At 45.5% G+C, this 25,123-nt stretch overlaps 1 protein-coding gene across 1 annotated transcript in view; it reads right to left on the reverse strand.

The window, feature by feature from the left end:
- The window catches only part of LOC141139167 (uromodulin-like), a 135,634-nt gene that overhangs the window by 73,162 nt on the left and 37,349 nt on the right, over nt 1-25,123 (reverse strand). Inside the window, exon 4 of the mRNA XM_073625058.1 lies at nt 20,305-20,427. Coding sequence (XP_073481159.1) covers nt 20,305-20,427 — 123 coding nt within the window. The remainder of the gene's footprint in view (nt 1-20,304; nt 20,428-25,123) is intronic.

The raw sequence follows: 25,123 nt of genomic DNA on the forward strand, positions 1-25,123 counted from the left end.
ATTGATATTGTTTAAAAAAAATGCATGCCCTGCGTGCTCCCAGCACAATTACCGGAAGATACTGGAAAGCTGATGCATACATGGGATCAGAAGCTTTCCGATCATATAATGCCCACCTACCAACATCTAGAGTCTATTAAAGGGTCGGCAGAGGGCGGCGGGAAAGGGTTAACTTGAGCTCCACCCCAAAAAAATTGTCCCACAACTGTTGCTGGTCAGTGGCACTTTAACCACCACCACCACCACCTTTAAAAAAGGATTCCATCATTGGTGGTCAGGGGCATTTTAAGACCTCAGTACAAACAAATAGCAACAACCCCAACCTCCAACTGGCCTTTGCAGCAAGGAGCACATGAAAGGGTGATGCATGTGAAAAAACAACAAACAAAAATTATCCACCAGCCAGCCTGCAACAAAACAAAATACCTTGTCTAACAGTTCACGTCAAAACCAGATTTTGCACACGTTTGCAAATATATGTGCACGCTGCAGAGGCCGCATCACGGCACCAAAGTGTACTGCAATCCTAATAAATTTTAAGAGTTTCCTGAGTTGGAACACATATACAATAATGGATACATTAAGGGCAAGTATTCAAGAGGAAGCCTATCAATGGTGGCCACTCATGCAGGGTGCACGGGTGCCGCCCCCCCCCATCATTCATCCAGCCCCCTAATCCACATGCGGGGCGCCGGACGCATAGATTTCAATGCCTCTGGTTTTTTTTTGGAAGTATGTGATTAGAGCCTGAGGCTCTAATTGGCTTCAAAAAAGGGTGGGCTTGGGGCGCAAAGCACTGCGCCCCGAGCCCATCCAATTATGTGACAATAGCGAATTAATATTCGTTAATGTCTTTCTGTTTTTTCTCCTGGCCAATCACGGCTAATCAGCAGTAGGGATGAGCCGAACACCCCTCGGTTCGGTTTGCACCAAAACCTGCGAACGGAACGAAAGTTCGCGCGAACTTTAGAACCCCGTTAAAGACTATGGGACTCGAACATTCAAAATCAAAAGTGCTAATTTTAATAGCTAATATGCAAGTTATTGTCCTAAAAACGGTTTGGGGACCCGGGTCCTGCCCCAGGGGACATGTATCAATGCAAAAAAAAGATTTAAAAAAAGGCCGTTTTTTCAGGAGCAGTGATTTTAATGATGCTTAACCACTTGCCAACCGCCTCACGCAGATATACTGCGGCAGAATGGCACGGGCAGGTAGAATCACGTACCTGTACGTGATCTGCCTCCCGCGGGCGGGGGGTCCGGTCACCCCCCCGGTACCCGAGGCGGTCGGCTTCTGTCTGGGAGCGATGAGAGGCGAGGGGGAGACCATCCATTCGTGGCCCCCCCCTCGCGATCGCTCCCAGCCAATCAGGTTCTTCCTCTGCTGCTGTATGCTAAACAGCAGGAAAGGAAATGATGTCATCTCTCCTCGGCTCGGTATTTTCCGCTCCGGCGCCAAGGAGAGAAGACTTCACTGTGAGTGCACAACACACACACACTCAGTAGAACATGCCAGGCACACAATAAACCCCCGACCGCCCCCAATCGCCCCCCGATCACCCCCCAATCACCCCTCCCCCGTCACACTGACACCAAGCAGTTTTTTTTTCTGATTACTGCATTGGTGTCAGTTTGTGACAGTTAGTGTGGTAGGGCAGTTAGTATTAGTCCCCTTTAGGTCTAGGATACCCCCCTAACCCCCCCTAATAAAATTTTAACCCCTTGATCACCCCCCGTCGCCAGTGTCACTAAGCGATCTATTTTCTGATCGCTGTATTAGTGTCACTGGTGACACTAGTTAGGGAGGTAAATATTTAGGTTCGCCGTCAGCGTTTTATAGCGTCAGGGACCCCCATATACTATCTAATAAATGTTTTAACCCCTTGATTGCCCCCTAGTTAACCCCTTCACCAGTGATCACCGTATAACCGTTACGGGTGACGCTGGTTAGTTTGTTTATTTTTTATAGTGTCAGGGAACCCGCCGTTTATTACCTAATAAAGGTTTAGCCCCCTGATCGCCTGGCGGTGATATGCGTCGCCCCAGGCAGCGTCAGGTTAGCGCCAGTACCGCTAACACCCACACACACAGCATACACCTCCCTTAGTGGTATAGTATCTGAACGGAGCAATATCTGATCTGATCAGATCTATACTAGCGTCCCCAGCAGTTTAGGGTTCCCAAAAATGCAGTGTTAGCAGGATCAGCCCAGATACCTGCTAGCACCTGCGTTTTGCCCCTCCACCCGGCCCAGCCCAGCCCACCCAAGTGCAGTATCGATCGATCACTGTCACTTACAAAACACTAAACGCATAATTGCAGCGTTCGCAGAGTCAGGCCTGATCCCTGCAATCGCTAACAGTTTTTTTGGTAGCGTTTTGGTGAACTGGCAAGCACTAGCCCCAAGCAGTGTCAGGTTAGCGCCAGTACCGCTAACACCCACGCACGCACCGTACACCTCCCTTAGTGATATAGTATCTGAACGAATCAATATCTGATCCGATCAGATCTATACTAGCGTCCTCAGCAGTTTAGGGTTCCCAAAAATGCAGTGTTAGTGGGATCAGCCCAGATACCTGCTAGCACCTGCGTTTTGCCCCTCCGCCCGGCCCAGCTCAGCCCACCCAAGTGCAGTATCGATCGATCACTGTCACTTACAAAACACTAAACGCATAACTGCAGCGTTTGCAGAGTCAGGCCTGATCCCTGCGATCGCTAACAGTTTTTTTTGGTAGCGTTTTGGTGAAGTGGCAAGCACCAGCGGCCTAGTACACCCCGGTCATAGTCAAACCAACACTGCAGTGACATGGCGAGTCCCATAAATGCAGTTCAAGCTGGCGAGGTGTCCCACTGCCACCAAGAAGACAAACACAGGCCCGTCGTGCCCATAGTGCCCTTCCTGCTGCATTCGCCAATCCTAATTGGGAACCCACTACTTCTGCAGCACCCGTACTTCCCCCATTCACATCTCCAACCAAATGCAGTCGGCTGCATGAGAGGCATTTTCTTTATGTCCTCCCGAGTACCCCTACCCAACAAACCCCCTCAAAAAACATGTCGTTTCTGCAGCAAGCGCGGATATAGGCGTGACACCCGCTATTATTGTCCCTCCTGTCCTGACAATCCTGGTCTTTGCATTGGTAAATGTTTTGAACGCTACCATACAATAGTTGAGTATTAGCGTAGCGTACAGCACTGCACAGACTAGGACACACTTTCACAGGGTCTCCCAAGATGCCATCGCATTTTGAGAGACCCGAACCTGGAACCGGTTACAGTTATAAAAGTTAGTTACAAAAAAAAGTGTTAAAAAAAAAACACAAAAAAAATATATAAAAATATATAAAATAAAAAAAAATTGTTGTTTTATTGTTCTCTCTCTCTCTATTCTCTCTCTATTGTTCTGCTCTTTTTTACTGTATTCTATTCTGCAATGTTTTATTGTTATTATGTTTTAACATGTTTGCTTTTCAGATATGCAATTTTTTATACTTTACCGTTTACTGTGTTTTATTGTTAACCATTTTTTTGTCTTCAGGTACGCAATTCTCGACTTTGAGTGGTTATACCAGAATGATGCCTGCAGGTTTAGGTATCATCTTGGTATCATTCTTTTCAGCCAGCGGTCGGCTTTCATGTAAAAGCAATCCTAGTGGCTAATTAGCCTCTAGACTGCTTTTACAAGCAGTGGGAGGGAATGCCCCACCGTCTTCTGTGTTTTTCTCTGGCTCTCCTGTCTCAACAGGGAATCTGAGAATGCAGCCAGCTGACCATAGAGCTGATCAGAGACCAGAGTGGCTCCAAACATCTCTATGGCCTAAGAAACCGGAAGCTACAAGCATTTCATGACTTAGATTTCGCCGGATGTAAACAGCGCCATTGGGAAATTGGGAAAGAATATTATCACACCGATCTTGGTGTGGTCAGATGCTTTGAGGGCAGAGGAGAGATCTAGGGTCTAATAGACCCCAATTTTTTCAAAAAAGAGTACCTGTCACTACCTATTGCTATCATAGGGGATATTTACATTCCCTGAGAAAACAATAAAAATGATTAAAAAAAATGAAAGGAACAGTTTAAAAATAAGATAAAAAAGCAAAATAAATAAATAAATAATAATAAAAAAAAGCACCCCTGTCCCCCCCTGCTCTCGCGCTAAGGCGAACGCAAGTGTCGGTCTGGCGTCAAATGTAGACAGCAATTGCACCATGCATGTGAAGTATCACCACGAAGGTCAGATCGAGGGCAGTAATTTTAGCAGTAGACCTCCTGTGTAAATCTAAAGTGGTAACCTGTAAAGGCTTTTAAAGGCTTTTAAAAATGTATTTAATTTGTTGCCACTGCATGTTTGTGCGCAATTTTAAAGCATGTCATGTTTGGTATCCATGTACTCGGCCTAAGATCATCTTTTTTATTTCATCAAACATTTGGGCAATATAGTGTGTTTTAGTGCATTAAAATTTAAAAAAGTGTGTTTATTCCCCAAAAAATGCGTTTGAAAAATCGCTGCGCAAATACTGTGTGAAAAAAAAAATGAAACACCCACCATTTTAATCTGTAGGGCATTTGCTTTAAAAAAATATATAATGTTTGGGGGTTCAAAGTAATTTTCTTGCAAAAAAAAAAATGTTTTCATGTAAACAAAAAGTGCCAGAAAGGGCTTTGTCTTCAAGTGGTTAGAAGAGTGGGTGATGTGTGACATAAGCTTCTAAATGTTGTGCATAAAATGCCAGGACAGTTCAAACCCCCCCAAATGACCCCCATTTTGGAAAGTAGACACCCCAAGCTATTTGCTGAGAGGCATGTCGAGTCCATGGAATATTTTATATTGTGACACAAGTTGCGGGAAAAAGACTTTTTTTTCTTTTTTTGCACAAAGTTGTCACTAAATTATATATTGCTCAAAAAATGACAACTTTGTGCAAAAAAAAAAAAAAAAGTGTCACATTCCCGCAACTTGTGTCAAAATATAAAATATTCCATGGACTCAACATGCCTCTCAGCAAATAGCTTGGGGTGTCTACTTTCCGAAATGGGGTCATTTGGGGGGGGGGGGGTTGTGCCATCTGGGCATTTTATGGCCTTCAAAACTGTGATAGGTAGTGAGGAGTGAAATCAAAAATTTACGCCCTTAGAAATCCTGAAGACGTGGTTTGTTGAATGTATTTTGGGGTGCAGTTCCACATATGCCCATGGCCTGTGTGAGCAATATATCATTTAGTGACAACTTTTTGTAATTTTTTTTTTTGTCATTATTCAATCACTTGGGACAAAAAAAATAATATTCAATGGGCTCAACATGCCTCTCAGCAATTTCCTTGGGGTGTCTACTTTCCAAAATGGGGTCATTTGGGGGGGGGGGGTTGTACTGCCCTGCCATTTTAGCACCTCAAGAAATGACACAGGCAGTCATAAACTAAAAGCTGTGTAAATTCCAGAAAATGTACCCTAGTTTGTAGACGCTATAACTTTTGCGCAAACCAATAAATATACGCTTATTGACATTTATTTTTACCAAAGACATGTGGCCGAATACATTTTGGCCTAAATGTATGACTAAAATTGAGTTTATTGGATTTTTTTTTATAACAAAAAGTAGAAAATGTCATTTTTTTTTCAAAATTTTTGGTCTTTTTCCGTTTATAGCGCAAAAAATAAAAACCGCAGAGGTGATCAAATAACATCAAAAGAAAACTCTATTTGTGGGAAGAAAAGGACACAAATTTCGTTTGGGTACAGCATTGCATGACCGCGCAATTAGCAGTTAAAGCGACGCAGTGCCAAATTGTAAAAAGTGCTCTGGTCAGGAAGGGGGTAAATCCTTCCGGAGCTGAAGTGGTTAAAGTGAAATAAAAAAAGTGAAATATTCTTTTAAATATTGTACCTGGGGGTTGTCTATAGTATGCCTGTAAAGTGGTGCGTGTTTCCCGTGCTTAGAACAGTCCCTGAACAAAATTACATTTTTAAAGGAATAAAAGTCATTTAAAACTGCTTGCAGCTTTAATGTAATGTCGGGTCCCGGCAATATGGATGAAAATCAGTGAGACAAACGGGATGGGTACCCCCCAGTCCATTACCAGGCCCTTTGGGTCCTGTATGAATATTAAGGGGAACCCCACACCTAAATTAAAAAAAGGAAAGGCGTGGGGCCCCCAGGCCCTATATACTCTGAACAGCAGTATACAGGCGGTGCAAACAAGACAGGGACTGTAGGTTTGTTGTTAAGTAGAATCTGTTTGTAATTTAGAACTGGTACATTTTTAAAGTGTAGCTCCAGCCAAAAAATCTATTTTTAAGCTTTTTGGAAAATATAGGGAAGAGTTATCACCCCTGTAACATTTGTTTTGCTGTCTGTGCACCTCTTCAGAAGATTTCACCTCACTTTCTGTCCCAATGACAAATGTTTTTTGAAAATTTGGGGTTTTTAGTGAAACAAGGATTGGTGATAAAGCATCAGTGGAGAGGAGACACATTTTTCCCATATTAACTCTTACAGGAGAGAATTTTCCTTCCTAGGGGTAGATTGCATCTCACTTCCTGTTGTCTCCTTCCGTTTGCAAGTAGGAGTCGTTTGTAAGTTGGATGTTTGAAAGTAGGGGCCTGCCCTATATACTCTACAGAAATTTGGGCCTTAGGTGTTGGTGTTGCCACAACACTGTAAGCCCTCATAGTTACTCTTGGTGGGCGCAGGAACGGCCCTGCTGTGAAATATTAGATCAAGAATTGTAATTACACAGGGGCAGAAAAATTGTGCCTTAAGCACTGGTGCCACAACACTGCAACCCCTGACAGATACTCTAGTTGGAGCGCAGGAATGAACCCTGCTGCAAAATATTGCATCAAAAATTGTAAATATACGCCCCTGTTAAACAGGGGCAGAAAAATTGGGCCTTAGGCACTGGTAGCGGCGCCCAGAACCAAAAATGTTCTTACAAGCTATCAGCATGATCATTAAGGAGGAAGAGGATAGTCACTCAGCATAACATGATGGTCACTCAGCATCAGCATAGGCAGTCTTGAAGGGATCTGATATTTCAAAAAAAATGATTCGGTTACATCAGCATCAGGTGCTTGGTAGCTGGTGGTGATCCAAGACTGATTCATTTTTATGAGGGTCAGTCGATCGAACGAGTCGGTGGACAGGCGCACCCTGTGATCGGTTACAAAGCCTCCAGCAGCACTGAATGTGCGTTCCGAAAGAACGCTGGATGCAGGACAGGCCAGTAGCTCAATTGCATACTGTGCAAACTCTGGCCAGTGATCCATCCTCAAGACCCAGTAACCCAGAGGATTTTCAGTGGGAAAGGTGTCCAAGTCAGATCTTGCCCCTAGGTATTCCTGCACCATGTAAAACAGACACTGGTGATGGTTGCTGGAACCGATAATACCTTGGGGCTGCGGACTAAAAAATTGTCTGAACGCATCTGTCAGATGGCCACCTTCTCCAACGCTCCTTCTTTGACTGACCGAAGCCTCAGCAACACGTTGTCCAGGAACAGGAGTTTGTAACCTCCCAGTCTCTGGGACCTTTCTGCAAAGCCTTCTGAAGATGTTTCATCCTCTGCTCCCTCTGCAAAGGCAAGATAAGGTCCGCAACCTTACCCTTGTAATGTGGATCAAGGAGGGTTGCCAGCCAGTAATGATCCCTCTCCTTGATACCACAAATACGAGGATCCTTCCGCAGGCTTTGCAGGATCAGGGAGGCCATGCAGTGTAGGTTTGCTAAGGCATTCGGTCAAGAGTCCTCTGGGCCACAGCCACCTCCTCCCAGCTACGTACAAGTTCATGGGTTTCTCCTTCTCCTCCTCGTTCTCTTCCTGTGTGATCAGTGGGCATGCAGGAACACTGTCTGGATAAAGGGGGCCTTGAGAGGTAAGGAAGTGCTCCTCTTCCTGCCTCTGTTCTGTGTCAAGTGCCCTGTCCATTATTCCACACAGCGTGTGCTCCAACAGGTGGACAAGAGGGACAGTGTCACTGATGCATGCACTGTCACTGTTCACCATCCTCGTGGCCTCTTCAAATGGTGACAGGACAGTGCGTGCATCCCTGATCATGGCCCACTGACGTGAGGAAAAAAAACTAAGCTTCCCTGACCCTGTCCTGGTGCCATAGTCGCATAGATACTCATTGATGGCCCTCTGCTGCGTGTGCAGCCGATGCAGCATGGCCAACGTTGAGTTCCACCTGGTGGGAATGTCACAGATTAGACGGTTCTTGGGCAGGTTAAATTCCTTTTGGAGGTCAGCCAGCCAAGCACTGGCATTGTATGACTGGCGGAAATGCACACAGACTTTCCTGGCCTGCCTCAGGACATCCTGTAAGCCCGGGTACCTGACACAAGAACTGCTGCACCACCAAGTTAAGGACGTGAGCCAAACAGGGCACATGGGTCAGTTGTCCCTGTCGGAGGGCGGAGAGGAGGTTGGTGCCATTGTCGCAAACCACCATTCCTGCCTTAAGCTGGTGTGGCGTCAACCACCTCTGAGCCTGCCCCTGCAGAGCTGACAGAATCTCTGCCCCAGTGTGGCTCCTGTCCCCCAAGTACACCAGCTTAAGCACTGCATGGCATCTTTTGGCCTGCGTACTTGCGTAGCCCCTTGAACACCTACGGAGCACTGCTGGTTCTGAGGACAAAGCACAGGTAGAGGCCGTGGAGGAAGAAGAAGAGGAGGGGGTGGAGGAGAGAGGTGTGTCAGAATCACCAGTAGTAGCATTTTGGAGGCATGGTGGTGGAACAACCTCCAACACTACTGCACCTTGTCCTGCATCCTTCCCAGCTGCCAGCAGAGTCACCCAATACGCAGTGAAATATAGGTAACGTCCCTGTCCATGCCTGCTGGACCATAAGTCAGCGGTAATATGCACCTTACCGCTGAACGCCTTGTCCAGCGAGGCCAAGATATTGCCTTCCACATGCCGGTAGAGAGCCGGAATCGCTTTCCGTGGGAAAAAGTGGTGTTTGGGAACCTGCCACTGAGGAACCGCACATTCCACAAACTCACGGAAGGGGGCAGAGTCTACCAACTGAAAAGGCAGCAGTTGAAGTGCTAGCAATTTTGCCAAGCTAGCATTCAACCGCTGGGCATGTGGATGGCTGGGAGAGAACTTCTTTCGGTGGTGCAGCAGCTGGGGCAGGGAAATTTGCCTGGTACAATCTGACGTCGGTGTACCGATAGCATATTACCCGCAAGTACTTGGCTGTGACACACCTAATTCTACACCTTCATTCCTCTCAGTGCAGGTCTCAGAGAGGACTAAAAGTATAGTGGGGTTGGAGATCCCAGCTGATGAGGAGCAAGGAGAGGTCCACTTTGTTCTTTGGTTTGGGTCTTTTAAGTACGCTTGCGAACGAACTGCATGGCAAGTCGACAAATGTCTGGTCAAGCATGTGGTGCCCAAGTGGGTGATGTTTTGGCCACGCGAGATACGCTTGAGACATATGTTGCAAATAGCAGCGGTGCGATCTGATGCACTCATCTCAAAAAAGGCCCACACCAAAGAACTTTTAGAATAATGTGCAGAGACAGCAGCGCCCTGCACATGCGGAGCTCTGCGGTGTGATGCAGTCGGTGTGCTGTCCTTAAGCTGGCCCCTGGAGGGCATCCTGCCTCATTGGAGATGTGCCTCCTCCTCTCTCCTATCAGGCACCCACGTGGAGTCAGTGACCTCATCATCCCCTCCCTCCTCATCACTGGAGCAAAGCTGGCAGTATGCTGCAGCTAGGGGAACATGACTGCCAGATTGCTGTCCTTCTTGGGCACCCCCTCTCTCTGGGCTCACGTTACTGCCTTCGTCTAGCTGGGTACCATCATCGGAGCATTCAAAACGCTGGGCATCCTCCTGGAGCATGTACCCAGCACTGTGGTCAAACGGGGGACTAATCAGAAGGACATGGTGGGGCTAGGGAAGGAGTGACTGATGCCATTGAACCGAGGGAGGAGGCCGCGTTGGCAGCTGCTTTGCCAGACAAAGTACCCTGAGCCTGAGTGAGAGAGGATGAGGAGGATGAGGATGGCTTGGTTATCCACTCTACCAAGTCTTCCGCATGTTGTGGCTCAACGCGGCCAGCTGCTGAAAAAAAGGCCAAGCGTGTCCCACCGTGTGCACGATCAGCACTATTGCCTCTAGACACAAAGCCTGCTTGCCCTCTTTTATTGGCTTGTGACTATCTGCCTCTCCTTGTTGGCCTTCCAGATATACTAATGGCCTGCAGTGCGATGTAGCTGCACAAAGCTGGATTGTATATATATATACTAATTATACTGCAGCTAGCAGAATCAACTGCCTGCCTGTAGTATTATTAGTATGAGAACTCCAGCAATTGTCTTCAGATAGCTTTAGGTGCACACTGTGCAAGGTACACACTACACTAACTGTAAATACTGCTGCTACCTGCCTGTGGTATTAATAGGTTTAGAAGAACACCAGCAATTGTCTTCAGGTAGCTTTAGGTGCACACTGTGCAGGGTACACAGTAAACTAACTGTAAATACTTAAAGCTGCCTGCCTGTGGTATTAATAGGATCAGAAGAACACCAGCAATTGTCTTCAGGTAGCTTTAAGTGCACACTGTGCAGAGTACACAGTAAACTAACTGTAAATACTTAAAGCTGCCTGCCTGTGGTATTAATAGGATCAGAAGAACACCAGCAATTGTCTTCAGTTAGCTTTAGGTGCACACAGTGCAGGGTACACAGTACACTAACTGTAAATACTTAAAGCTGCCTGCCTGTGGTATTAATAGGATCGGAAGAATACCAGCAATTGTCTTCAGGTAGCTTTAGGTGCACACTGTGCAGGGTACACAGTACACTAACTGTAAATACTTAAAGCTGCCTGCCTGTGGTATTAATAGGATCAGAAGAACACCAGCAATATTCTTCAGGTAGCTTTAGGTGCACACTGTGCAGGGAACACAGTACACTAACTGTAAATACTAAAGCTGCCTGCCTGTGGTATTAATAGGATCAGAAGAACATCAGCAATTGTCTTCAGGTAGCTTTAGGTGCACACTGTGCAGGGTACACAGTACACTAACTGTAAATACCTAAAGCTGGCTGCCTGTGGTATTAATAGGATCAGAAGAACACCAGAAATTGTCTTTAGGCAGCTTTAGGTGCACACTGTGCAGGGAACACAGTACACTAACTGCAAATACTAAAGCTGCCTGCCTGTGGTATTAATAGGATCAGAAGAAAACCAGCAATTGTCTTCAGGTAGCTTTAGGTGTGCACTGTGCAGGGAACACAGTACACTAACTGTAAATACTTAAAGCTGCCTGCCTGTGGTATTAATAGGATCGGAAGAATACCAGCAATTGTCTTCAGGTAGCTTTAGGTGCACACTGTGCAGGGTACACAGTCAACTAACTGTAAATATTTAACGCTGTCTGCCTGTGGTATTAATAGGATCAGAAGAACACCAGCAATTGTCTTCAGTTAGCTTTAGGTGCAAACTGTGCAGAGTACACAGTACACTAACTGTAAATACTTAAAGCTGCCTGCCTGTGGTATTAATAGGATCAGAAGAACACCAGCAATTGTCTTCAGGTAGCTTTAGGTGCACACTGTGCAGGGAACACAGTACACTAACTGTAAATACTAAAGTTGCCTGCCTGTGGTATTATTAGGATCAGAAGAACACCAGCAATTGTCTTCAGGTAGCTTTAGGTGCACACTGTGCAGGGTACACAGTACACTAACTGTAAATACTTAAAGCTGCCTGCCTGTGGTATTAATAGGATCAGAAGAACACCAGCAATATTCTTCAGGTAGCTTTAGGTGCACACTGTGCAGGGAACACAGTACACTAACTGTAAATACTAAAGCTGCCTGCCTGTGGTATTAATAGGATCAGAAGAACATCAGCAATTGTCTTCAGGTAGCTTTAGGTGCACACTGTGCAGGGTACACAGTACACTAACTGTAAATACCTAAAGCTGGCTGCCTGTGGTATTAATAGGATCAGAAGAACACCAGAAATTGTCTTTAGACAGCTTTAGGTGCACACTGTGCAGGGAACACAGTACACTAACTGCAAATACTAAAGCTGCCTGCCTGTGGTATTAATAGGATCAGAAGAAAACCAGCAATTGTCTTCAGGTAGCTTTAGGTGTGCACTGTGCAGGGAACACAGTACACTAACTGTAAATACTTAAGGTTGCCTGCCTATGGTATTAATAGGATCAGAAGAACACCAGCATTTGTCTTCAGTTAGCTTTAGGTGCACACTGTGCAGGAAGCACAGTATACTAACTGTAAATACTGTAAAAACACCTGCCTGCCTGTCAGTATATTAGGAAGCGAATAACAGGAATGGATCTAGCTAAACTGAATACAGTGTATATATATATATATATATATATATATATATATATATACACACAACACCTGGGATGCATATATTTACAAAATACACTGTAAGTGCAGCTGACTGACTTGCCTGCCTACTCTATCTAACTTAAATCAAATTACACTGTCTCTCTCTCTGTCTCTCTCTCTCCGCCGCCGCAACACACTACAGAACACACTACACCACGCAGGCGGCCTTATATAGTGTGGGGCGTGTACATCCTGGCTTTGGCCAATTACGGCTCTCTGTACAGACGGCGCTGTGATTGGCCAAGCATGCGGGTCATAGTGCATGCTTGGCCAATCATCAGCCAGCAATGCACTGTGATGCCGCAGTGAATTATGGGCCGTGACGCACCACTCTAATTTGGCGCGAACGGCCCATAACGTTCGCAATTCGATGAAAGGTCGAACAGGCGATGTTCGAGTCGAACATGGGTTCTGCTTGAACTCGAAGCTCATCCCTAATGAGCAGGTCCTGAGACCCCGACTGGCCAGGAGTCCTAAGACCCCATTGGCTGGATTCCAGGACTCTGATTAGCCAGGAGGAGACTGCCGGGACTCACGGCTGGGACACAGGGAGAGAGATACAGGGATGAAGGTACGTGCAGGGTTGGTGGGCAACGGGCAAGTGAGTGAAGTGGCTGGCTGGGTGGGGCTGCCCCCAGGAAATTTGAGCACCCAGTGATAGCACAATGTCAGTGAAGGTATCCAGTGCGTCCCCTCAAATGGGTGGTTTCCATTTGTTTGTACTGTTGGTGAATTGGTGAGGGAGCACACTGAAGACCTTCACTGCCATCGTGCTATTGCTGTGTTTATGGGGGAAGTCTTCATGCACATAGGTGAATTTGCCCGTACAGCGTTACCATCAGTGGCGGCCCATCCATTAGGGGTGCCCCCTCTCTCCACACCCCCCCTCTATGACCAATGGAGTCCATGGCTGCCGCTGCCACCCCCTATTCAGGCATCTGGACCTTTTCAGGATGCAGGGCGCCTGAATTCCAGCGGCGGAGGTGTTTTTTGAAGCACCTGATTAGAGCCATAGGCTCTAATAGGCTTCAAAATATGTGGGCTCACGGCACCGAGCATTGCGCCATGAGCCCACCCAGGTGTTACAACAGTGAATGAATATTCGCTGTTGTAACACTGATCCACAATCTGGCCAATCAGAAGCGGGTGTGAGACCCGTTTTCTGATTGACCGAAAAGAGAAGACTTCCGATTGGCCGATGAGAAGGAGGAAGGAAACAGAAGTCAGAGCTGTTGCCCGTGGAGTGCAGGGGAAGGGACAGCCGCTGCCGAGAGCCTGGTAGAAGCGCTGCATAGATGGGGTAAGTGCACCAGACCCGCCCGCCAGCCAACTGACGGACAGTCTGGGGGGGGGTACTGTTTGTCGCCCCCCCAAAGAAAATTACCATGCTGCATATTTTGGTGCCAGGGATTTCCTGGTGCTGTCTACAGTCATCCATAGACATGAATGTGTGAATGCGGCTGTACACAGATACTGTATGCGCCACTACTTGCATACAGTACATACAGTAGTCCCTGTGTTGTCCCGAATGCAACTTTATCAGACTTAGAACACTTATTCAAGTGTATTCAAGTATTTCACCTTGCCCAGCAGCTACATAAAAGGTTTTGTGGGGAGGTGAGGGGTGGAGCTGAGTCAGCACAGATAATAATTAGTTACTCATAAAAGAGGACAGGGCTATTATGTGCAAGGACAGAGGGGCTGCACAAGGTAATTGAATCTTTATGAAGAAGTCAAGTTTTGTTTAGCAACTTCAGAGGCATATTGCAAATGAATAAGGCCACTATCACATGGGGTGGACTCCGGTAGCTGAGCAGGGAATCTGTTCACTGATCCCCACTGTCACGGAACGTCCCACACTCCGCTTGAGTGCTTCCGTCATATACCACTTCCTCCCAGTCTGTATACAGATATCAGATATTCCAACCTCTCTGAGCACAAAACAAGGCGACACTTGCTTGTTGCTAACATGAACTCACTTTTTTTTAGAATCAAAATTACAAGACTTTATATGCCGTTGGAACCTCCTCTAACAATACAACTGTAACCTAATTAACCTAATTAACATGAGCTAATTAACTAATCCTTTATACAGCCTAGGTGATTGAGACATGACCTTTTGCCCAGACTGAGTTAATTATCACAGGACACCTTCTCACAATAGTAGCAGCTCTAATAGGAGTCGTCCTGTCTCCTACATTGTATAGAGGACAATGTTATCAGCTCATTCAATTAACATAAACACAGGTAGTTGGAATGGATGACACCAGCATCTCCTCACAGGATGTGTCCCAACAGAATTAATTAGTCTTATCATTCTAATATGGCATATAAAGTAACACCAACCCCAGGGTCCCCAGGCATACAGCTCACAGAGAGCACCATTCCCCCAAATGCTAGGGCCCATAATCAAAAGGCAACGGGCTTGCATTCAGTCCTCTCCAACTGCCTCTGTCCCAGCTAGGTCTGTCACATTTCTCCCCTTTCGGCAGGAGACTAACACAGGAGGAGACCCCAGACGGGTTGACTCCGAAGTTAGTGCATAGTTCCAGTCCTCTACTGCCTGTACCCACACAGTACCCCAAATAAATTGTTCTAAACAGAGTATTACTCACCCAGCCAACCTCTGCCTCTCTCAGAGAACATATCTGCCGCTAGGGAGAGGCCTGGACTGGCCCTTCTCCCTGGAGTCCTTTCTGCCGCTGGAGAGAAGACAGGGGGACTGGGCTAACTCCATCCTGCTGTTGGGGATCTCGGCCAACTGCCCAGCATCCCTGGGGTATACAGGTGGGAACTGAAGCCCCATCCACCTACACCAGATCAAGCTGCAGTTGTGAGGTGATGACTGCATTCTCTCCTTGGATCCTGATCTGCAGATCGCGATAGACTGCCACCTCCTCACCTTGGGCCTCCACAATTGCTGCAGGTGTGGGGCAGAGGTCTTGGACCCTCTGTCCGGTTGCCAGCACTTCTGTTGGGGATTTGCTAGGTGGTTCCTCCTCTACAGAAACGTCTATCAAATCCTCAGTCTCTGGAATTGCTACAAGTGTGGAACAAAGGTCTTGGACCCTCTGTTCAGTTACCAGATCTTCAGCTGGAGAAGTTTGTTGTAACTCCATAGATGCTGCTGGCAGAAAATCACATGTCCCTGTCAGTGTTGTGGGAGAAAGGCCGACTACCTCTTCTCTCAAGAAAGCCGAAGCCACTGTTGGTGCTGGGCAGAGCACAGTGAACTTTGGCCCTGATAGCAGCTCTTCTGCTGGAGGCTCATCAGGTTGTTCTTCCTCAGCAGAAAAGTCTATCAAATCCCATGTCTCTGCAACTGATGTCTGGGGATAGAGGTTCACCATCTCCTGTCCATGGAACTCAGAAGATGCCATCAGTGCTGAGCAGAGCGCAATGAAGTTTGGCCCTAATCCCAACTCTTCTGCTGGGGGCTCACCTGATGGTTCTTCCTCAGCAGAAAAGTCTATCAAATCCCCTGTCTCTGCAACTGGTGTCTGGGGATGGAGGTTCACCATCTCCTGTCCATGGAATCCAGAAGATGCTATCAGTGCTGGGCAGAGGTTAGCAGAGCTCTGCCCGGTTGTCAGCACTTCAGGTTTGGGGATGGCAATCTCCAGATTTTCCACTGCAGATTCTCTGGCATGCTGCTGGACAGGCACATTCCACCATCCAAGATCATCCCATGCAGAAACAGGATCATCAAGGTCAGTCAGCACTTGCTGCATCCGCCATAAGACCTCCGCCTCCCTAGCTGTGGGGGCAGGTTGGCAAAGCACACTATTGCTCTGCCACATTGCCGACTCTTCAGCCAGGATTTCAGGGTTGTCAGCTGGTATTTCCTGATAGTCCCAGGCAAAGGGAGCCCAGCCCTGGCACTGAGCAATGTCTAGCAGCCGTCTGCAGGCGATCTCTAGCTCCCTTTCCTGAACAGCAAGAAACTCCAAATCTTCCTGTGCCCAGTGCACTTCCGAAATGTTCAGTAGCCCTTCTCTGAAATCCATGATTTCATCCACCTGCCACTCCAAATCACTCCCAAAGTTAGAGTCCCCTGTCAGCTTCACATGCAACAGTCCCAAGCCGCCGTAGCTTAAGCCTTCCGTTGGGCTGTCATCCGCTATCCAGGGACATGCTTGGGATACATGCCACCGGAGGGCTCTGTAGCTCTCATCCAGCTTTATTTCTGCCCAGACCAGCCTGCTTAATTCAGCTGTTTGTTTCTTGTGTGGTTTTTCTCCCAAAAACCGCACCCGCAGTCCGTACTGCGACCAGTACCTTTCCTCGATGGAGGGGAGAACTTTTCCCTGGTGTCGCTGCTCACAGGCTAGCGCTTCCTTCCAGAGTTTGCAGCGAATAGAATCACACCATTCCAGCAGGACCTGCTCCGATACTGGTCCTCTGTGCTGTATCTGCATCTCTCGCAACCTCCTTCTGAATTCCTCATCCATGGCGGCTGGTATCTGTACCTCTCCTCTCCTGCTATCTGGACTTTGGATCCAGATGGAAGTTTGGATGTCCCAGACTGCAGGAAGCTTTCCCGCTGCTTGCCACCAATGTCACGGAACGTTCCACACTCCGCTTGAGTGCTTCCGTCATATACCACTTCCTCCCAGTCTGTATACAGATATCAGATATTCCAACCTCTCTGAGCACAAAACAAGGCGACACTTGCTTGTTGCTAACATGAACTCACTTTTTTTTAGAATCAAAATTACAAGACTTTATATGCCGTTGGAACCTAATTAACCTAATTAACATGAGCTAATTAACTAATCCTTTATACAGCCTAGGTGATTGAGACATGACCTTTTGCCCAGACTGAGTTAATTATCACAGGACACCTTCTCACAATAGCAGCAGCTCTAATAGGAGTCGTCCCGTCTCCTACATTGTATAGAGGACAATGTCATCAGCTCATTCAATTAACATAAACACAGGTAGTTGGAATGGATGACACCAGCATCTCCTCACAGGATGTGTCCCAACAGAATGAATTAGTCTTATCATTCTAATATGGCATATAAAGGGTCCCCAGAGTCTGTGTGTTTTGGGGGGACATGGAGCTGAATCCAAAGTAACACCAACCCCAGGGTCCCCAGGCATACAGCTCACAGAGAGCACCATTCCCCCAAATGCTAGGGCCCATAATCAAAAGGCAACAGGCTTGCATTCAGTCCTCTCCAACTGCCTCTGCTAGGTCTGTCACACCTACTAAGCAGGCGGATGACAGCCGGAGTCCCTTTATGCAGAGCGGACACAGACACAGCCCACTCTCCTCTATGGACTGTCAGATGTAAATGGACTTCCTCTCCATTTACACCCCATTGCCATCCGATCCACTGGATGTTTTTAGTGGATCGGATTGGATCGGATGTAGATGAGTGTAAACCATTTACATCTGAGCCCATAGACGAGAACGAAGTTTCCAATTAAGTCTACATGAAAAAAGGATAAGCGGACCCGATCGTTAATGTGAAAGGAGCCTAAAAATGTGTTAATTAAAAGCAAAACACTGCAAGAAAGCATTTAAAAGACACGATTCTTCTGTGCTTTTACTGCATTATTTAGTTGGTGATAGCATCTCTTTAACCGGGGCACTTTCACCCCTTCCTGCCCAGGCCAATTTTCAGCTTTCAGCTCTGTCGCATTTTGAATGACAATTGCACGGTCATACAACGCTGTACCAAAATTAAATTTTTGAGGCAGACTGAGCTTTCATTCAGTGGTATTTAATTATTTATTTTAAATGAAAAAAGACTGAAAATTTTGAAAAAAAAGTTTTATTTTCTGTTTTTGTAAATAAGTAATTTTTCTCCTTTACGGATGTGCGCTGATGAGGCGGCACTGATGGGCACTGATAGGCTGTATTGATGGGCACTAATGGGCACTGGTGAGGTGGCACTGATAGGCGGTACTGAAATGCTGCACTGATGAGCACTATAGGTGGCACTGATGGGCATAGATAAGTGGCACTGATGGACACTAATTGGCGGCACTGATGGGCAGCACTGATGGGCACTGAAAGGCAGCACTGATTGGCATCACTTCTGGGCACTGACTGGCATCACTGCTGGGCACTGTTGAGGCTGCACTGATTATCTGTGCAGATCTCCCCTGTGAGGAAATGCAGCTGATCGGCTATCCTCTCCTCACACACTATCAGTGTGAGGAGAGGAAAGCCAAAAACCAGCATTTCCTTGTGTACATGTGATCAGCTGTGATTGGACACATCTGATAACATGGGTAAAGAACCTCTTTACCGAGATCAGGGATGTGCCATGTCCCAGGGACACAGTGCACCACCGATTGCCCTGTTGCTCACCCCCCGCACGTGCGCAGGTGCAGGTGCAGTGGACATTATATGACCTCGTCCCAGAACGAGAGAGCCATTTTGCACCCATCATTTTATTATATAGTCGGCGGGAGGTGGTTAAAAATAAATACATACCCTGCAGCATAGTGAACACAGGAGATCAGCCAGTCGGCATTGGTACCTTTTAGGGCTAATTCACACATAGAGTAGTGATAGGCATCTTACTGCATTGTTTTTTAGTGAATGCCCAAAACATTTTTTACTCAGATGCGGGAAGATACCGCTTTGTGAATGGAGCCTATAGTCATCAAAGGAGGAATCTTTAGAGGACATTAGTAGCATAAATTAAAAAAAATAGTAGATAATAATAATAATAGTAGAAAGATATTGTAAAGAAGTTGTAAAGGCAGAAGGTTTTTTATCGTAATGCATTCTATGCATTAAGATGAAAAACCTTGTGTGTAGCAGCCTCCCCAATCACTTACCTGAGCCCCTTCTCTCTGCAGTGATGTCCACAAGTATCTTAGCTGTCCCAGACACTCCAACTGATTGGCTGAGACACAGCAGCGGCACAATTGGCTATCACGGCTGTCAATCAAAATCAGTCATCCAATTTAGGGGAGAGAGGGGGCGGGGTTGGGTCAGGGCTCCGTGTCTGAATGGATACACAGAGTGCTGACTCTGCTCGGGTGCCCCCATAGATAGCTTCTGGCTAAGGGGGCACACAATAGGAGGAAAGGGCTAGGAGCACAGAAGAGGCGCCCGAGAAGAGGGGGATCTGGGCTGCTCTGTGTAAATCCAACTGCACAGAGGTGGTAAGTATAATATGTTTGTTATTTAAAAAAAAAAATGTGTTTGTATATACTTAGACCATATAATACATTTTAGATAGGAATTATATATGTATTAGATATCATATTTTAAAATTTCTTATATTTTATCTGTTGTTTTAGTATTGAACGATATGTTGAGTGTAGTAACATGGCGCCTGCTGTTATCGCCATGGGAAATGACCTCATCTATAGGGTGTAGTAGGTGGTTATATGGGAGGAGTGGGAGTGGCGAGTGACAGAAAAGGAGATCCAATCACTGGCATCCCTAGCTTCTGACGATGCCCTGTGGAAGGGATGAAGCGCGTTAGTGGGGACTCCCAGTGACATCACATCCGGCCGGCGTTTCCAGTTTGGCATTTTGCCCCTTGGTACATAGTTCTTTTGCTAATGTAGCTTGTTTTTAAGGAATAATAATTTTAAAAAAATGGATTATGCTATGTAGATCACTTTATAATCCCCTTTATATGAAATTAATTTTCACTACTGAAGCCACCATATTGGAAGAGCAGGATTTATGAAAACAAAGGCCAAGACCAGGATACTCTCATTTAAGTGCACAGTGACTGTTATTGTTAGCTTAAGAAACAACAACTGTTGGTGAGTGTGGGAACATAGGAGGGGGGCACAGCACTGTGATTTCTTCACCGTGAAAAGTTTCTGCATGCTTGCACTTTATTATAAAGACTGCACTAATTTTAACTTGGATAGGACTTTATGCACATTATATTTATTGCCAATAATATTTGGATATAATGTTGAATAAATAGATACTCACTATATTTAAATCAGATGCATCGACTTGAAAGACATGTCCAAAGCTCCTTGATGCAATTTCCCTATAAATAAGAAAATCTGCATCATTTGCAGTGTTGCAAAGACCAGTGGTCACAAAGAAAACCTGAAATAGAAAAAGGATAAGAGTAAATAGTTGAAAGCCTAATGAGTGGGCAAATTAAAAATTAGATTTCTAGTTCTATTATAAAGCAGAATAATATTTTAAAATGAGAAGCTGTTAAAATAATAATGATTGACAATTTGAAATTATTTCTTTCTCTTCCTGGACTGGAGAACAAGTACTATGTAGCCAAATTCAGATTGACTCCAATTCCATGCATGTATTTAAAAATCTGTACATTTACTATCAGTTTGCATTGAAATCAGTAGGGGGCAAATGTTGATGGTCACTTTAGGTAATTTACTGTTATTTGATGTTTCTTAAAATATGAAAGTGTATATTGCCAACATTGTGCACTCACCAATAACCTATGAAGTAGCTACCTCATTAGTGAAATATTAGTGAGATTAAATATTGATATTTCTACATGTGTAAAATATAAATATAAAACATGCAGAAATAAAATAAATACATATTAAACAATTCATAAATAATATCACCCAACAAAGCAATGCTCTATTATCCTTTGATAGGCGCCTTTAAAAGTGCAAATAATATGCAGTAATATAAGTATTCCATATCTACAGAGACTATGGAAAGGCCCAATCACATCTGCCATCTATATTAAAAAAACAAAGATCCATAGAGAAACCCTCAAGTATTTTCTACTTTCCCCATACCATGCATTCAAAAATAAAATCTATAAAATACATCTTATTCTACATATATGATTTCCAACAATAACATGTAAATGGCTGACAGCTCACGAAAAGAAAAAAGTAAAAAGGATATAAATATACAAAATAAAAATGAAAAGGTTTGTAATTACATTACATTCAATTAAACATAAAATTTCAAGAGAGACAACTTTACCAAACTGTGCTTCATGACATTAAATGGGGAAAATTGGGAGTGCTTTAGGAACATTTTAATTAAGGGCATTAGCCAGTATATTCCAATAGGTAACAAATATAAAAGAACTGGCTGGCTAAATTCTAGTGTAAAAAGGCATATTAAAGAGAAAAAACTGTTCTTTAAAAAATGTAAAGACAAAAAGAACATTGTCAGCATTCCAGCAATACAAAGAATCTAATAAGAAATGTATGAGAGTTATCAAGGCAGCAAAAGTCCTCCTCCAGTCCCCCCCATCCCATGTCCTCCTCCTTCCCCATGTCCTTCTCCAGCTCCTCCTTCAGTCCCATCCCCAAAATTCCATATTCTTCATGGGGGGTGAGAGACAGAAAGAGAGAGAGGGAGGAGAGAGAAAGAGAGAGAGGGGGGTGAGAGAGGGGTGAAAAGAGGGGGTCAGAGAGAGGGAGAGGGTGGGTGAAAGAGAGGGGGAGAAAGAGGGTGGGTGAGAAAGAGAGAGAGGGGGAGGGGAGGGAGAGAGGGGGTGGAAGAGAGAAGGGGGTGAGAGAAAGGGGGGTGAGAGAGGGGGGTGAGAGAAAGAGAGGGGAGTGAGAGAGGGGGGAGAGAGAGAGAGGGGGAGAGAGAGAAAGGGGCGAGAGAGGGGGGCGAGATATAGAGATGGGTGCGAGAGAGAGAGAGATAGGTGAGAATTGGGGAGAGAGAGGGGTACGAGAGGGGTGAGAGCGAGAGAAAGGGGGGTGAGAGCGAGAGAAAGGGGGAAGAGAGAGAGAGAAGGGGTGAAAGAGAGGGGTGAGAGAGAAAGGTGGAGAGAGAGAGAGAGAGGGGTTGAGAGAGGAGGTGAGAGAGAGACCCCCTAGCCCTGTCTGCAGTCACTCCTGTGCCCGCCTGTCTGTGTGTGGGTGACTGTGTGTGATGCCTGGTACCTTCCATGCCAGCAGTAGGACATTATTGCTGACCATCAGCGGGCAGGACTCCTTCTCCTTCTGGGTGACAATGAAGGTGCTCTGCTACTTCCAGCAGACCCCTGGCTGCCTGTGCCTCCTGCCAGTCCTCGTCCTCTGAGCCACCGTCATTGTTGATGCTGGGAGCGGAGAGGAGGTTGGAGGAGTCCAGGCTCTAAGAGGTGCTGCTACTCACCTTTTAGGGTGTCAGAGAGGCAGTGGAGATCTTCTCCCTCCAGAGCACTCCGTCCTAGTTGCCCTTGCTGCTCTGCTTGCCTTCTCTTTGACCGCCTGCTCACTGTGTGATGAACAGCAAGGCACTATCCTGTCACACTGCCCTGGTGGGGGCTCTGGTTGGGGCCCGGTCCCCCTACATCCATATGGTCCTACCCCCTCGATGGTGGCCCTGCTTACAAAGCCAGTTACAAAGCCATACCTACAAGACCATTGATAAAATAGTACTCATAAAACAGTTATACTTACTGCTCTAGAAATGGCTTTGTATGTACCACTTTTTAACTGGCTTTGTACATACTGCTTTGTAACTGGCTTTGTGAGTACTGCAAAGCTAGTTACAAAACAGCACATGCAAAGCCATGTGCAAAGCAGTACTTACAAAGCCAGGTGCAAAGCAGTAAGTATAACAGGCTTTGCAAGTACTGCTTTGTAGTACTTACAAAGCCTGTAATAAAGTAATAGTTACAAAAAGTCAGTTAAATGCAAAGCTAATAACTTCATCCACAGCCTCAACTTTTCTGGCCATAATGGTCTCCCCTGCAGATGCTGAGGCAGGTGCCGGGCTGCTAAGGGAGAGGAGTTTTCAGAGGTAGCAGATGCATATGTACTTGTACACTGATTAGAGAGGGCTGGCCATAAGATGGTTCAGGATGAAAGACTACTGCTGCCACCGAGGAGCAGTGCATAATTACCAGAACAATAGGAGAGATGCCCCCTGGACTCTGGAGTGTCCAACTGCTTCACTGCACAGATCGAGGAGTGCAGAACCATCAAGTGCGAGCAGGGAAGTGAGCAGGAAGAGAGGTGGCTGTGAAGTGAACCAGCCGCTCTGCTTTGCTTGTATGCAGCCGCTGGGCGGCTTTCATGTGTGGGAGATGAGTCTGCCGGATTGCTCTTGCGTGCAATCCGAAGTGCAGCTGCGTGCCACCTCTGGCAACCGTGCCAGGGGTTGCTGACCCCTGATCTAACAGTTCATAGTATGACTTAGCAATGATCTAGCACCACTTACTGCTAAAATGTCTGTACTTGCTATGTCCCAGTTCTAGTATTACCCGGAATTCACTGTGTTGTGTTTTTGTTCTTTTACCTGCTGAGATAACTAATAAAACTGTTATTTGAAAAGTACAAAAAGGGGGATAAACCAGTTTATAATTCTACCACATTACAAAACTCTGGTTTAGCTCCCTCTTGAGTATACTGTCCAGTTCTGGTCACCAGTCCTCAGGAAGGATGTGCTTCCAGAGAAGGGCAACTAAATGAATAAGGGGGCTGCAGGACCTTAGTTCTGAGGAAAGGCTACACACATTAATCTTGTTTTCCCTGTAGAGGAGACGCTTAGGAGGACATATGTTTATATACATATATATATATATATATATATATATATATATATATATATATATATAGATATATATAGATAGATAGATAGATAGATAGATAGATAGATAGATAGATAGATAGATAGATAGATAGATAGATAGATAGATAGATAGATAGATAGATAGATAGATAGATAGATAGATAGATAAAGAGGATACATGGTCAATCAATTAAGTTGAAAGAGAAGTGGCTTAACCTTAAACTGAGTAATGCCCCGTACACACGGTCGGACTTTGGACATTCCGACAACAAAATCCATGGATTTTTTCCGACGGATGTTGGCTCAAACTTGTCTTGCATACACACGGTCACACAAAGTTGTCGGAAAATCCGATCATTCTGAACGCGGTGACGTAAAACACGTACGTCGGGACTATAAACGGGGCAGTGGCCAATAGCTTTCATCTCTTTATTTATTCTGAGCATGCGTGGCACTTTGTCCGTCGGATTTGTGTACACACGATCGGAATTTCCGACAACGGATTTTGTTGTCGGAAAATGTTATATCCTGCTCTCAAACTTTGTGTGTCGGAAAATGCGATGGAAAATGTGTGATGGAGCCTACACACGGTCGGAATTTCCGAAAACAAGGTCCTATCACACATTTTCCATCGGAAAATCCGACCGTGTGTACGGGGCATAAGACGTTCTTTACTGATAGAATGGCAAGGATTTTTAACTCCCTTCCACAATCAGTGGTTTCAGAAAGAAGTGTCGACAATTGAAAAAAACTTTCAGATAGGCATCTTAGTGTACCCAATATACAGAGATATGGGAAATAGAGACATAAATGCATACAGACGCCCACACAGATTGAACTGAATGGACTAATGTCTTTATTCAGCCTTACCAGCTATGTAACTATGTAATGATAATAACATAAAAATTATATTTAAGGAAAATCTTAATAAAACATCCCTAAAGGTTGTACTTATTCTCATACATTATTTGTAGTTACTTATAAAGCAGCTGATACCAATTTCTTTAGGTTTAAATGTGTCAAGATCATATATCCAAAAAGTTTCATTTTTCAAAAGTTCCCTGGTTAAATTGGAACCCCTCCAATGTCTATAAACACTATACATACCATGGAATTTTAAACCTCTAGGGTCTGTTGGAGTTAATTAAATTATATGTACATGGATAGTAAACCGGTTACATGTCATGACCAAAAGAGTAGTGATAAGTGACTCATTCTTTGAATGGTCTAAATTTGTAAGTGACGTGCCCCAGGGTTCTGTCTTGGGGCCAATACTGTTCCGTTTGTTTAC

Source organism: Aquarana catesbeiana, linkage group LG04 (assembly GCF_042186555.1).
Source record: "Aquarana catesbeiana isolate 2022-GZ linkage group LG04, ASM4218655v1, whole genome shotgun sequence".
NCBI classification, from domain to species: Eukaryota; Metazoa; Chordata; class Amphibia; order Anura; family Ranidae; genus Aquarana; species Aquarana catesbeiana.